The sequence below is a fragment of the Pinus tabuliformis genome, chromosome J (genome assembly GCF_031772625.1).
Source record: "Pinus tabuliformis cultivar Carrire ecotype Pingquan chromosome J, CPIR1, whole genome shotgun sequence".
Lineage (NCBI taxonomy): Eukaryota > Viridiplantae > Streptophyta > Pinopsida > Pinales > Pinaceae > Pinus > Pinus tabuliformis.
In genome coordinates this window covers 1260327742-1260343387 of record NC_142295.1, presented here as the reverse complement: position 1 = coordinate 1260343387, position 15646 = coordinate 1260327742, and the positions used below count along the sequence as shown (strand labels likewise).

General features: G+C 40.6%; 1 protein-coding gene and 2 pseudogenes across 1 annotated transcript; all 3 read left to right on the top strand.

Annotated features, from left to right (window-relative positions):
- The first annotated feature begins 554 nt into the window (after positions 1 to 554).
- Positions 555 to 8221, top strand: LOC149231810 (protein RTF1 homolog; annotated as a pseudogene).
- A 2111-nt stretch (positions 8222 to 10332) lies between these two features.
- LOC149231809 (importin subunit alpha-1a-like) lies at positions 10333 to 13112 on the top strand. The gene is made up of 8 exons (XM_089381758.1): positions 10333 to 10470; positions 10731 to 10827; positions 10911 to 11002; positions 11093 to 11224; positions 12524 to 12579; positions 12672 to 12795; positions 12901 to 13017; positions 13107 to 13112. The coding sequence occupies exons 1-8, from the start codon at positions 10333 to 10335 to the stop codon at positions 13110 to 13112; spliced, it is 762 nt and encodes a 253-aa protein (XP_089237884.1).
- A 250-nt stretch (positions 13113 to 13362) lies between these two features.
- On the top strand, positions 13363 to 14805 carry LOC149231808 (protein RTF1 homolog pseudogene; annotated as a pseudogene).
- Positions 14806 to 15646: the final 841 nt, after the last annotated feature.

Below are 15646 nucleotides of genomic sequence, written 5' to 3'. Positions count from 1 at the left end.
TCAATTGAGATTCTAAGTATTGAATTGACATTATATTGTGGTAATCTAATATCGTTTTAATTTGGTCATATTATAGTTTGAGGCAGCCTAGACTTTAACAAGTATTGCGTCCGGAACCTCAGAGCATACCAGAGTTGTGATTGATCATGGAGCTGTGCCTAAGTTTGTGCAACTTCTTAGTGTTGTCAGTGATGATGTCAGAGAACAGGTTGCATTTTGGACCTTTCCATCCATTTATGTTACTTAGAAATATTTTTGAAATTTGCCATCTCTATGTTCAATGTGCTTTCTTTACAGGTCTAAGGGTTCTTTTGAACTAATTGAGATAGTAATGTTCGTTTCATTGTAAGGACCATGTATTACAAAACGTAATGTCGATGATGTACATTTATTAAGCCCCATGGTGTGGTTTGCCTCTCACAATTTTAATCTGTTTGATGGACAGTAGGTTTTAGGTTTTGAAGATCTATTGAGGAGTGGTATTTGCAGTCTCTACTCTAGCCAGGGAACAGACTATTCAATCGACGTGGGTGTTTAGAGGGGAAAAAAAAGTTATGGCTGAACTGGATCATTTGCTACTAGAAGCAGCTGGTCGAACATCTACCAATGATGGAAAGCAAAACCAAAATCCTACGAAAGGGAGACTGGAAGATTCTGATTCAGATGATGGCAGTGACTCGAAATACATTGATGAAGATGATTCAGATGATGTTGGGATAGCAAATAGGAAGGCTTCTGGGTCAAGAATGCCCCTGCAAAAGAGATTTGATTCTGGTGACAAGGATGATGATGACAGGGGTTGCTGTGATGATTCTGATAGCGAATTATCCATAGGAAGTGATTTATCCAAAGATGATGAAGATAGGGAGTAGCTTTGAAGATATTAGAAGCATAACAATAAGGAGATCAAAACTTTCCAAGTGGTTTATGGAACCATTCTTTGAGAATATCATTGTGGGCTGCTTTGTAAGAATTGGGATAGGAATGTCAAGGTCAGGACATAGTACTTACCGTCTTTGCATGGTAAAAAATGTTGATGTGACAGACCCTGATAAACAATACAAGTTTGAGAACCGCACCACATACAAGTATTTGAATTGTTTCTGGGGTAGCAAGAGCATTGCAACAAGATGGCAGATGGCCAGGGTGTCTGATTCACCTCCACTTGAGAAAGAGTTTTCAGATTGGGAACGGGAAGTAGAACGCAGTGGTGGTCAGATGATTAGTTGAGCAGAAGTTGAGGAAAAAATAAATGCGCTAAAAAAGATAAATCAATTTGTGTATTCTGCAGAAACTGTAAAGCAAATGTTGTAGGAAAAGAAGTTGTCTTCCAAAAGGCCATCGAATGTGGCTGCTGAAAAGGACAGGGTTAGAAGAGAGATGGAGCTAGCGGAGAGCAGGCATGATTATTCAGAAGTTGAGAGAATTAAAGTGAGATTGAAGAAACTAGAAGTCCTTTCTCTTCAGAGCAAAAGCAAGGATGCAAAAGCCTTGATGCTAGTAGAAATGAATAAGAAAAACAAGGCTGAAAATTTCAAGAATGCTTTTGAGATCAAGCCTCTAAACCTTAATCTTAAAGCAGGTGAAGCAGGGTATGTTCCTTTCACTCGGCGTTGGACTCAATCTCAAAATTATTATGATACAAAGGCGAAGGTTGTTGAAGACAACACTGATGCGAACAAAGAGGCAAATGCAGCCAAAGTAGAGGAAGCAATAGCAATAGAAACTGCTGAGGATGATGGAAATCTTGTCGACACTGATGCTCCTGTATCAGAAGATGCAAGGGTGTATTCTTTGCATGATTTTGAACTTCCGATTTCACTTGCTGGACTGCAGAAGTATGGGGGTGCTCAAGGGGCCCCTTAGTTTTTGTTATGCTCTTAACCTGCAAAGTAATACCCAAACATAGAATTTGCGAAGAAAAGATACCGAGAACACAGAATATGCGAAGAAAATATACCCAGAGCACAGAATAGCAATGATTTTATTATTCAGAGAGAAATGTTCACAGGCCTCTTCGAGGGGGCAACCTCCAATATAGCAGAGCTCGATTACAAAAAAAGACACGATACTCCTCGCAGGGAGTCTCTATCCTTTATATATGACTCATACATGCAATACCACGGGCCAATATCGTGGGTTTTATTAATACCATCTATCTAATACTACCGCCCATTTACCATCTATCTAATACTACCGCCCATTTGCAACTAACTGTGGTCCCGTCATTAATTGCGGGTTAACCACTTACAAATATTAATATGGGCTTTATTGACTCTTGACTATAACGTGATCCCATGACATAAATAAGGGGGTTAGGGTGGGACCCTAACATGCCCTCCCCCTTAAGACTAGCCTTGTCCTCAAGGCTGAAGCTGCGGAAACTGCTAAAGAATAGTGGTTGGTTCCCAAGTTGCATCTTCCGGAGAGGTGTCTTTCCATTTGACGAGGACCTCCTTAATCATGCGGTCGCGCAGGTGCTTGTCTCGTGTGTCTAGAACCTGTTCAGGTTGAAGCCGGATTGACCCTTCTTCGTCCAATTCAGGTAGACTGGTTTGAACTCGGCAATTGTTCCCAATCACTTTCTTGAGGCACGATACATGGAAAACTGGGTGGATTTTTGCTGTAGGTGGCAAAGCCAACTTGTAAGCCACTTCTCCAATGCACTGAAGTACTTGGTATGGTCCGTAGAATTTTGGAGAGAGCTTTTGACAACCCTTGTCTTTGAGTGATGTTTGCTTATATGGTTGTAGCCTCAAAAAGACCTGATCCCCTTCTTGAAATTGGTGCTCTGAGCGATGTTGGTCAGCCTGTTGCTTCATACGGTTCTGAGCTTGATGAAGATTCTCGCGTAGATGGGCAAGCATGGTTGCGCGGTGTTGTAGGAGTTGATCCACGGCTTGTACTTTGGAGCACCCCGTGAGATAAGAAGTAGGGGATGGCGGAAGTTGTCCATAGACTGCTTCATAGGGAGTCATTTTGGTGGTGGCATGATAGTTGGTGTTATACCACCACTCCGCCAGAGGTAACCATTGTACCCAAGGGTGTTGCTTTTCTGAAGTGAAACACCTAAGGTAGGTTTCTAGACATTTGTTGACGGCTTCGGTTTGACCATCTGTTTGCGGATGATATGAAGTACTAAGTTTGAGTTGAGTGCCTTGTATTCTGAAGAGCTCCTGCCAAAAATTACTTGTGAAGATTGGGTCGCGGTCGGACACAATAGAAGTGGGCATGCCATGCAATTTGAAGATCTGATCCATGAAAGTTTGAGCAACCAAAGTTGGTGTAAATGGTTGGGGTAGGGCGCAGAAATGAGCATACTTCGACAGTCGGTCCACAACCACCATGATGACTGACTTGTTCCCAGACTTTGGAAGACCTGTAATGAAATCCATGGAGACCTCCGTCCAAATTGACGCTGGAATGGGCAATGGTTGTAATGTGCCTGGTGTGTTGACGGTTTCCCCTTTGTGGCGTTGACAGACGTCATATTCTGCTACGAAAGTAAGGATGTCATGTTTCATGTCGGCCCAAAAAAATGATCTTCTGGTGCGAGCATACGTCTTCTGAAAGCCCGAATGTCCTGCAATGGGAGATGAGTGCAATTCTGCCAAAATGCGACTTTTGAGGGTGGATGTTGGCGATATTACGACTCTGTCCTTGTAGCGAAGAATATCATTCTGCCACGAGTAGCCCTTGCTGGAATTAGGATCTACCTGCAATTGAGAAATGAGTTGGGAGAGCCCGGGATGTGAAAACCATTCCCTGCGAGCCTCTTCAATCCAGTCGGGAATGGGGAGGGAAATTGCGAGCAGAGTACTTTCCTCCTCAAATTGGCGCGACAATGCATCTGCTACCCTGTTGTCTTTCCCTTTCTTGTAAATGATCTCATAATCATATCCCAACATTTTGGCTAACCATTTATTTTGTTGTGGGGAAGATAGGCGTTGCTCCAAAAAATATTTAAGGCTGTGATGATCTGTGCGGATTTGGAAACGTCGCCCCAACAAGTAAGGTCGCCAGGTCTCAACTGCATGTAAGATGGCCATCATTTCCTTCTCGTAGGTAGATTGGCCCAGATTCCTCCCACTTAGTTGTTGGCTGGTGAAGGCCAATGGTCGCCCTTCCTACATTAAGACCGCTCCAATACCTGTTCCCGAAGCATCACATTCAATGACAAATGATTTGGTGAAGTCTGGTAGTGCTAAGACAGGAGTGGAACACATGGCGGTTTTGAGAGCGGTAAATGCCTGTTGTGCTTCCTCGTTCCAGAAGAAGGAATTTTTCTTTAGGAGTTGCGTTAGGGGCTTCGCTATGCGGCCATAGTTGCGGACAAATTTACGATAATAGCCTGTGAGACCCAAAAATCCTCTCAAGCTTTTCAAGGTCTTAGGTTGAGGCCATTCTTGCATTGCCTGGATCTTTTTGGGGTCCACCTTGACACCTTCACGCCCCACAATGTGGCCCAAATACTCAACTTCTTCCATGCCAAACAAACACTTAGACATCTTGACAAATAATTTATGCGTGCGGAGCAGTTGCAAGAGTAGATCTACATGCTGAAGATGTGCCGCCCAAGTGCCACTATAGATGAGGATGTCATTGAAGAAGACAAGGACAAATTTTCTGAGATATGGTTTGAGGAGGTGATTCATAAGGCTCTGAAAAGTAGAGGGGGCATTACAGAGACCAAATGGCATGACCAGGAACTCATAATGGCCTTCATGAGTTCTGAAAGCTGTCTTGGGAATGTCGACTTCCTTCATGCGAATTTGGTGGTAGCCTGAGCGAAGATCCAACTTAGTGAAGAATTGAGCCCCATTGAGTTCGTCCAGCAAATCGTCAACCACTGGGATGGGAAATTTATCTTTGACTGTTAACTTATTGAGGGCCCTGAAGTCGGGTGACATCCGCCAGTCCCCATATTTCTTGAGGACCATGACCACTGGGGATGAATAAGGACTAATGCTGGGACGAATGACACCTGCTTCCAACAATTCCTTGATGATTTTTTCTATTTCATTCTTTTGGGTGAACGGATATCTGTATGGCCGCACATTTGGGGGTTGGGCCCCTGGAACCAATGTGATGCTATGATCATGTTCCCCTCGCGAGGGTGGAAGCTCATGAGGCTTGTCAAAGACCGTCCGATGTTTATTTAAAATCTGTTGCATCTCAGGATGAATTGGCAGAGACATGGTGTCTACTACCTGGATGGAATTAAATTGAGCTACCACTCCATGATGGCCCTTTTTTAACAATTTTTCCATCCTATGCGAGCTGATGATAGAGGGGGCTCCCGCCTATAGTCCACGGAGGGTATGTGTGGAGTTGTTCTGCTTAAAACTCATATATAACTCCTGGAAATCCATTGTGATTGGCCCAAGAGTGCGGAGCCATTCCGCGCCTAGGACAATGTCACAACCCCCCATGTGTATTGCAAACATGTGGGTTTTCAATTGATAATCCCCCATTTGAATTTTGACATTTTCACAGCGACCTTCACATTTCATTGTGCCCCCATCTGCAATCTGGACTTGGAAGTTAGAAACTGCCCAGACGAAACAATGTGCTGCTTCAGCGATCTTTTGATGGATGAAATTATGGGTACTTCCACTATCAATCAAGACTACTACTGGGCGATGTTTAAGAAAACCCCTGATTTTGAGAGTTTGAGGGGAAGAAATTCCTGCCAATGCATTTAGCGAAATAATTGGTTCATCAGATACAATTTCCTTTTGGTTATCTTCTTCGATCTCCTCCGGTTCCTCAAGTGGTGGATCTTCCTCGGTGGAGCTGTAGTCAGTGGCATGTATTTGAAAAAACTTGTGCTCTTTGCATTTATGACCCAGGGAATATTTTTCATCACAGTAGTAACATAGTCCTTGCTTCCTTCTTTCGGCCATTTCTGCAGGTGACACCTTTTGAATCTTAAGTGTCTGAGTCGTATTGGGAGCCTGTGAGGGACGACCTTTAGCGGGGAAGTTGGGGCGGCTGGATTGGGCTGTTAATGCACGTTCCACCTTACGGGCTACCTGGCAAGCCTCTGTCCATGTGGGAGGGTGGTGGAGTAGAACCTGAGCTTTGATGGCTTCTTTAAGACCGTTGATAAAGCATTCCATGTAGAACTCATCTGTGAGACCCCTAGTGCGGAAGGCTAAGGCTTCAAAAGCAGTAATATATTCCTCCACTGTACCCATCTGTCGGAGCTTAGTGAGACGCCCCAAAAAAGAGTCTTCTTGTTCAAAGCGACTGCGAAGAGTTTTAGCAAATTGGGCCCAATTCTGGAAATGTCCATTGCAACGTTGATGCCATTCCTTCCATTGCCATCGTTCATTGTCCAAGTACATGGTGCCCACCATAAGCTTAGTCCCCTCATCTATGATATGATTCAATTGGAAACACTGCTCCATTTGTGCTAGCCATGCGGACGTGTGAGAACCGTCAAATTTATGCATATCCAACTTGGGAGGTCGCTGACTAGGTGGTGGATGGGTGTGCCAGATGTGATGAGAGTGGCTAGACTCACCCTCATGGTATTCATGGCCATTATACGCCTCCTCGTGGGCTGGCTCCTTGCCCTTTGGGAGTGCATCATGTATCTGGTTACTTATTCCTTTAAGCTCAAGTTCGATATTCTTCACGGCAGTTTGGAGGGAGTGCACATGGTCTTCAATTTTGTCGATCCTTTCATTGGCCATCGCTTGAGCGCGAGTTTCTACCATACACCAACCTTAGGAAAAAATTGGGACCGCCTAAAAAATTTTTACTAAGAAATTGAATGGTACCACCTTGCTCAGCTCGTCGTCCTGATTTTGATGGGCTAGGTCACCAATAAGCGCCCCGGAAGATCTCAGACTTTTTTTTTTTTTTTTTGAAAACTCCTAACGGAGTTTTTCTCCTTCCTGATCAATACTGCAGTCGCCAAATCCTCAAAATGTCAATGCCGCCAAAAGTCCTGCGAAAATTATATCCAGGGACAGGAACCCTTCACAACTACTCCGATCTGGTGGATCTGAGAGATCTGAATGGTGGAACAACTGCTATTGCTGATCTGATGGAGCTGCGGGACTGATGTCGGCTGCTGCTGCACTTGCTGATCTGGAATAGGTGATGTGTGATCCCCCGATAGAAAGGGAACTATGGTCTTAAGGAGTGTCAGGTGCTACAGATCGCAATATACATAAGGGTCTGACAGTAGTACTCGGCCCAATGTTTCAGGGCTCTAACTAAGGAGGATCGACCGTACCCTTAGCCGTACAACCCGATTACCCTATCGTACGGGCGAGTAATCTCTCCGAGTGCTGTTCTCGGTGTACTGTAGCCACAAGACGGCCGAAGGTTTATCTATGGCGAGGTTTCAAGGGAGCTAGGGGGCTTCCTATATACCCAGAGGGTACGTGGAAGACAGTCCGTGCGCAGTTCTGTCTAATGCGCTACTACTCGAAGGGGTACCCACAGGGGTTACAAGGGAGTCCAACAGACATGACCACCTCTTGTATTTCCTGCGTGCATGCCTCCCCAAATCCACAGGTTTATGCGCTTAACGACAGATCCCGTGGTTTAAAGACGCCGAAACACGTCTCTAGCCAAAAAAAAATTTGCTAAAATTTGGAGATCCCACCGAGCCCTGGAAAGTGCTCTGATACCACTTGTTATGCTCTTAACCTGCAAAGTAATACCCAAACATAGAATTTGCGAAGAAAAGATACCGAGAACACAGAATATGCGAAGAAAATATACCCAGAGCACAGAATAGCAATGATTTTATTATTCAGAGAGAAATGTTCACAGGCCTCTTCGAGGGGGCAACCTCCAATAGAGCAGAGCTCGATTACAAAACAAGACACGATACTCCTCGCAGGGAGTCTCTATCCTTTATATATGACTCATACATGCAATACCACGGGCCAATATCGTGGGTTTTATTAATACCATCTATCTAATACTACCGCCCATTTGCAACTAACTGTGGTCCCGTCATTAATTGCGGGTTAACCACTTACAAATATTAATATGGGCTTTATTGACTCTTGACTATGACGTGATCCCATGACATAAATAAGGGGGTTAGGGTGGGACCCTAACAGTTTTTATGGCTAGAAAGCAGAAGATTGAGTCAACTTGTGGAGTGCAAGTTCCTAGCAATGATGGAAGGAGGCATAGTCTGACATTAACTGTGAATGATTACAAGCGTAGAAGAGGCCTGTTGTTAAAATAAATAATGATATTTTCTCTGCTTGTTGGTTTCCCCATTTAATTTTTATATGAAAGATTCGGAAATTTCATTTTGGGATTGCCAGAAACATATGCAGAAAAGCCTTAAAGTGAACATTTTTGTAAATTGTTTCAAATTCTATATGTAGTGTGCCATTATAGGCACTTTAAAACACAACTGCAATAACCTAGTCAACCAAGGATTGTCTTTTAACAGTAGCAACATCATGGATTGTTGGTAGGCATGAAATCAACAATGTGTTAGAAATATAGGCTGTATTTTCTTGACATCTAAAGTTCAAGGGTGTTTTTTTGTCTCAACCATTCTGCTAAAAAATGGTATATAATGTTCCAAAAGGATTCCTTTCCTCTAAGTAACACTATTCCACTGCAAGTTATCATGCAGTTGGTGAAACATGGCATTTTATGTTGTTTGAGATTGATGTTGAGTGATGCCTTTTTCTAAATTATTGTTGAAATATGTAGTGTTTTTCATATTCATGTAATAAATGCTATGTTTTATTAATTTCTGTTGTTGTAGTATAGTTTGCTTAAATGCTTTTAGAGTTGTGGTTGTTTTGTTGTGCTTAGTTGTTTATTCTTGCTTTCGATTGATTGCAATTCTATCTAATAAGCAACTATCTTTTACATGGTAAAAAATTTTGGCTGAATTGAGGAAAACATTCGAAAATCTGGAAGAACTTTGGTATAGCCAAATAATTCGGTTCAGTTGGGATTCGTATAGTCAATCTGTTGTTTGTCCAAAACTGAACCAAACCAAATCCAATTTTAACCCAAAAAAATCATCTTCCCAAGAAACCCTAAAGAATTCTTAAGAAAATGCATTTTAACTTTCAAGCCACCAATGAATATGTTATTTTCCCATTTCTTCTCCCTGTCCTGCCAATGCCTGTCACTACTCCCTCGTTTAGGAGATAGCCATGGGAGATTTCAGGAGACTATGTTGTTGCTGATGCCTAAAGAGGTTTGTCTATTCTGTTCATGTGTGAAGTCTCGAGGAGACTGCATTTGTAGTTGGGAAACTGTTGCCTGCACCTTAAAGGCCTGCTTAGACCTTCATAAACAAAGTTACACTCAAATGAAGCATGCCAATTGAGCCAACATACTAAATAAGTAGATTCCACTAGGTATTTAGTCATATATTCTCTGTTTGCTATGTGCTTATTTAATTTTTATTTTTCAACTTGAAAGGGTGTACCTAATGTCTGTGCATATCCTTCTTACTTCCAGAACACCTAGAACAAGTTACATGACCTGCATTATCAAAAGTAGAATCACAACACACGCAAACAAATACATACGCCCACCAAGCACAAGAAAATAGTGTGATGGCTATCAACTTTTTAAAATCAAACTTGTAATAATCTCAATAATAAATCTAATGTTCTTTAGAGAAGACCTGCTACTTTTTGCTGGGTTTCGTACAGTTTATTGTGTATGATAAGGAAATACATTTTCTTGAAGGGATTGCATCAGAAGGCTCAACGAACCTTTGAGCATTTTTGTAGGGGTTTATGTTATCCAATCATTAAAATTTTTGATAAAATTAGTCTGGACTATCCACATACCTATTTTTTTTCAATAAATTTGAAGAAGTGCATGTTTTTGCTTTAATAATATGTATACTCCTGAATTTTCTGAACTGTAGTTTTGTGGGCCAATTGTTTTCTGTATTGTATGGTATCCACATTTGAATTTAGATTCTATCTTGATAACTGTCATTTCTTAGTATGTTTTTATGAATATATTCCATTGTAAGTGTTGTTTCTCTTCTTACATTGGACAAGAGAATACGCCTGTCTTTGACAATGTGAAGTTGTTGAAGATGCAAAAATTCCCTTGCTTTACATGAGCCAACTTGATCTTCAACAGAAACGTTTCTAAACACAATGAGAAGCTTCATGTTTCTTTAGAGAGCATCACGAAAGGCTTGTGTAATTCTTGCATTGTTTTGGTTGATGCCTTGCTAAGGAATCATTGAGACTCATTTGGTTTTGTGGTCCAATCAGAACCTATTCAATACTCACCTTCATTGACTATATTAGTTGGACACAAACCCTGTCAAAACTCTCAAGCCAGTAGGGCTCGGGCACAATGTTAGTTCCTCAATACGGTGATCAAAGTCTGTCTTCAACATTACAATTGTCTTCACGCATCCTTTTTCTAAATAAATCTATATTACATGTGCTTGAAGGACTAGCTTTGAAGTCTCTATTCTCCGGCAACGTTCAGGTCTAAGTTCATGTAGGCAATTCTATGTTGAAATTATACTTGCATACCGGAATCTTATATTGGCGGAAGACCGTTACTCAAATGTCTGCCAAAAAGAGCTCCTTTTCTCTATCATGGCTGGGGAAGTAGCCAATGGGTTTAAATTTCTATTTACAATTGTGCATCATTTACATATAAATAATGACTTAACTTAAGCCCAAATATGTTATAGCCAAAATATAACAAGGGAGTCTTACTAATATTATGTTGATATGTTACAGTTGGAGAGTCTTCCTGCAATGGTAGCAGGGGTCTGCTCTGATGATCCTACCATGCAGTTAGAAGCACCAACTCAATTCAGGAAGCTTCTCTCTATTGGTAATAGTCTTGAGTATATGTATCTTTATTACCATTTTCTTTTGTCTTTAGGAAATGGCCATCTGAAAAAATATATGTGACAGAAGGCAGTCCTCCAATTGAGGAAGTTATCGCTGCGGGTGTGGTCCCTCGACTTGTAGAGTTTCTTGCAAGGGATGATTTCCCTCAGCTTCAGGTATGATCTGTTTTTCAATTGAGATTCTAAGTATTGAATTGACATTATATTGTGGTAATCTAATATCGTTTTAATTTGGTCATATTATAGTTTGAGGCAGCCTGGGCCTTAACAAATATTGTGCCCGGAACCTCAGAGCATACCAGAGTTGTGATTGATCATGGAGCTGTGCCTAAGTTTGTGCAACTTCTTAGTGTTGCCAGTGATGATGTCAGAGAACAGGTTGCATTTTGGACCTTTCCATATTATCTTACCATGAATCATGACTCATGAGTTTTGTAAGGGGACTCGACTTTTCTGCTATTGCAAAGACTGTAACATTCTTCCTCCAGAAAATGATCATATAAACAGTGAAAATGATCATATAAACAGTGTGAGAATAAAGATGATCATGCCAAGACCGATGGATGAAAAATGAGACATCTCGTTTAGGCCAGGTGATAAGAAAAGACCTGAGAATAGCATCTGATCCTGACACCATAAAAAACCTCTGTGAGATCGATGATGTTTATGATCAAATAATTTTTGCAACATTCAAGACTGAAATGATCGAAACATTTGAAAATGATAGAAGTAATAGAACTCAGCTCATACTGAATCCCCAACCACTAAAGAGAGGGAAGATATGGGAGAAACTGACAGTCGTGCTTCGGATAGGGGTTGGAAAATTAAATTATGGCAAGGCAGGTAAAAAATGATATCTATGCAGTAAACTATATATGTATATGTAATCCACTTCCCTTGGAAAGGCAAGTGCAATAAAAAAGCAACTTAGAACCAATTAAAATTGATATTTATGCAGTAAATTAGTTCTATTTCATGAGTCCCCAACTGGCCAACCCATGAAATGTTTGGGGGTGTGCTCTGGTCGTTCTAAACACCCCTCCTCCCATCTCCCCAGTTCAGCTGTCCTGGAAACTTGTACACATAGTTCAAATTCAATTGGGGTGCCCAGAAAGTTTGTTTTCCAATCCAAAAAATGAACTTATGCAAATGGGGAGATGTGCTTCCTTTAAATTCCAGAAGGATTACATTTGGGCTAGACTATGTTAGGCATTGCAAGTGGCCCAGCTTTGGGGTCTTCTAAGATGAACCATGCATCACAATCACTTTTGTTTTGCCAAGCTGCGGCAACAGGGAGTTGCTCTTTCCATAAAAATAAGACAGTGCTTAAATTTTGTCCCAACTGTTTATTGGTGCTGTGGAAGACTAGATCTTTGGTGCGTTGCCTGACACACCATTGCATTCACCATTGAACAATGATCTCATTGGTTGTTCAGCTGAAATTTCTATTTTATGAAATTGCTTACTTTATAACATGTTTTTAAAGGCAACACAACATGTTGCAACTTGCATGACATTTAATGTCCAACTGTGGGACATGCAAGGACAATGGGTTTAAATTTCTATTTACAATTGTGCATCAATTACATATAAATAATGACTTAACTTAAGCCCAAATATATTATAGCCAAAATATAACAAGGGAGTCTTACTAAGATTATGTTGGATATGTTACAGTTGGAGAGTCTTCCTGCAATGGTAGCAGGGGTCTGCTCTGATGATCCTACCATGCAGTTAGAAGCACCAACTCAATTCAGGAAGCTTCTCTCTATTGCTAATAGTCTTGAGTATATGTATCTTTATTACCATTTTCTTTTGTCTTTAGGAAATGGCCATCTGAAAAAATATATGTGACAGAAGGCAGTCCTCCAATTGAGGAAGTTATTGTTGGGGGTGTGGTCCCTCGACTTGTAGAGTTTCTTGCAAGGGATGATTTCCCTCAGCTTCAGGTATGATCTGTTTTTCAATTGAGATTCTAAGTATTGAATTGACATTATATTGTGGTAATCTAATATCGTTTTAATTTGGTCATATTATAGTTTGAGGCAGCCTAGGCTTTAACAAATATTGCGTCCGGAACCTCAGAGCATACCAGAGTTGTGATTGATCATGGAGCTGTGCCTAAGTTTGTGCAACTTATTAGTGTTGTCAGTGATGATGTCAGAGAACAGGTTGCATTTTGGACCTTTCCATCCATTTATGTTACTTAGAAATATTTTTGAAATTTGCCATCTCTATGTTCAATGTGCTTTCTTTACAGGTCTAAGGGTTCTTTTGAACTAATTGAGATAGTAATGTTCGTTTCATTATAAGGACCATGTATTACAAAACGTAATGTCGGTGATGTACATTTATTAAGCCCCATGGTGTGGTTTTCCTGTCACAATTTTAATCTGTTTGATGGACAGTAGGTTTTAGGTTTTGAAGATCTATTGAGGAGTGGTATTTGCAGTCTCTGCTCTAGCTAGGGAACGGACTATTCAATCGACGTGGGTGTTTAGAGGGGAAAAAAAGTTATGGCTGAACTGGAGCATTTGCTGCTAGAAGCAGCTGGTCGAACATCTACCAATGATGGAAAGCAAAACCAAAATCCTACAAAAGGGAGACTAGAAGATTCTGATTCAGATGATGGCAGTGACTCGAAATACATTGATGAAGATGATTCAGATGATGCTGGGATAGCAAATAGGAAGGCTTCTGGGTCAAGAATGCCCCTACAAAAGAGATTTGATTCTAGTGACAAGGATGATGATGACAGGGGTTGCTGTGATGATTCCGATAGCGAATTATCCATAGGAAGTGATTTATCCAAAGATGATGAAGATAGGGAGCAGCTTTGAAGATATTAGAAGCATAACAATAAGGAGATCAAAACTTTCCAAGTGGTTTATGGAACCATTCTTTGAGAATATCATTGTGGGCTGCTTTGTAAGAATTGGGATAGGAATGTCCAGGTCAGGACAGAGTACTTACCGTCTTTGCATGGTAAAAAATGTTGATGCAACAGACCCTGATAAACAATACAAGTTTGAGAACCGCACCACATACAAGTATTTGAATTGTTTCTCGGGTAGCAAGAGCATTGCAACAAGATGGCAGATGGCCAGGGTGTCTGATTCATCTCCACTTGAGAAAGAGTTTTCAGATTGGGAACGGGAAGTAGAACGCAGTGGTGGTTGGATGATTAGTCGAGCAGAAGTTGAGGAAAAAATAAATGCGCTAAAAAAGATAAATCAATTTGTGTATTCTGCAGAAACTGTAAAACAAATGTTGCAGGAAAAGAAGTTGTCTTCCAAAAGGCCATCGAATGTGGCTGCTGAAAAGGACAGGGTTAGAAGAGAGATGGAGCTAGCGGAGAGCAGGCATGATTATTTAGAAGTTGAGAGAATTAAAGTGAGATTGAAGGAACTAGAAGTCCTTTCTCTTCAGAGCAAAAGCAAGGATGCAAAAGCCTTGATGCTAGTAGAAATGAATAAGAAAAAAAAGGCTGAAAATTTCAAGAACGCTTCTGAGATCAAGCCTCTAAACCTTAATCTTAAATAAGGTGAAGCAGGGTATGATCCTTTCACTCGGCGTTGGACTCAATCTCAAAATTATTATGATACAAAGGCGAAGGTTGCTGAAGACAACACTGATGCGAACAAAGAGGTAGATGCAACCAAAGTAGAGGAAGCCATAGCAATAGAAACTGCTGAGGATGATGGAAATCTTGTCGACACTGATGCTCCTGTATCAGAAGATGCAAGGGTGTATTCTTTGCATGATTTTGAACTTCCGATTTCACTTGCTGGACTGCAGAAGTATGGGGGTGCTCAAGGGGCCCCTTAGTTTTTATGGCTAGAAAGCAGAAGATTGAGTCAACTTGTGGAGTGCAAGTTCCTAGCAATGATGGAAGGAGGCATAGTCTGACATTAACTGTGAATGATTACAATCGTAGAAGAGGCCTGTTGTTAAAATAAATAAGGATATTTTCTCTGCTTGTTGGTTTCCCCATTTAATTTTTATATGAAAGATTCGGAAATTTCCTTTTGGGATTGCCAGAAACATATGCAGAAAAGCCTTAAAGTGAACATTTTTGTAAATTGTTTCAAATTCTATATGTAGTGTGCCATTATAGGCACTTTAAAACACAACTGCAATAACCTAGTCAACCAAGGATTGTATTTTAACAGTAGCAACATCATGGATTGTTGGCAGGCATTTAATCAACAATGTGTTAGAAATATAGGCTGTATTTTCTTGACATCTAAAGTTCAAGGGTGTTTTTTTGTCTCAACCATTCTGCTAAAAAATGGTATATAATGTTCCAAAAGGATTCCTTTCCTCTAAGTAACACTATTCCACTGCAAGTTATCATGCAGTTGGTGAAACATGGCATTTTATGTTGTTTGAGATTGATGTTGAGTGATGCCTTTTTCTAAATTATTGTTGAAATATGTATTGTTTTTCATATTCATGTAATAAATGCTATGTTTTATTAATTTCTGTTGTTGTAGTATAGTTTGCTTAAATGCTTTTAGAGTTGTGGTTGTTTTGTTGTGCTTAGTTGTTTATTCTTGCTTTCGATTGATTGCAATTCTATCTAGTAAGCAACTATCTTTTACATGGTAAAAAAGTTTGGCTGAATTGAGGAAAACATTCGAAAATCTGGAAGAACTTTGGTATAGCCAAATAATTCGGTTCAGTTGGGATTTGTATAGTCAATCTGTTGTTTGTCCAAAACTGGACCAAACCAAATCCAATTTTAACCCAAAAAAATCATCTTCCCAAGAAACCCTAAAGAATTCTTAAGAAAATGCA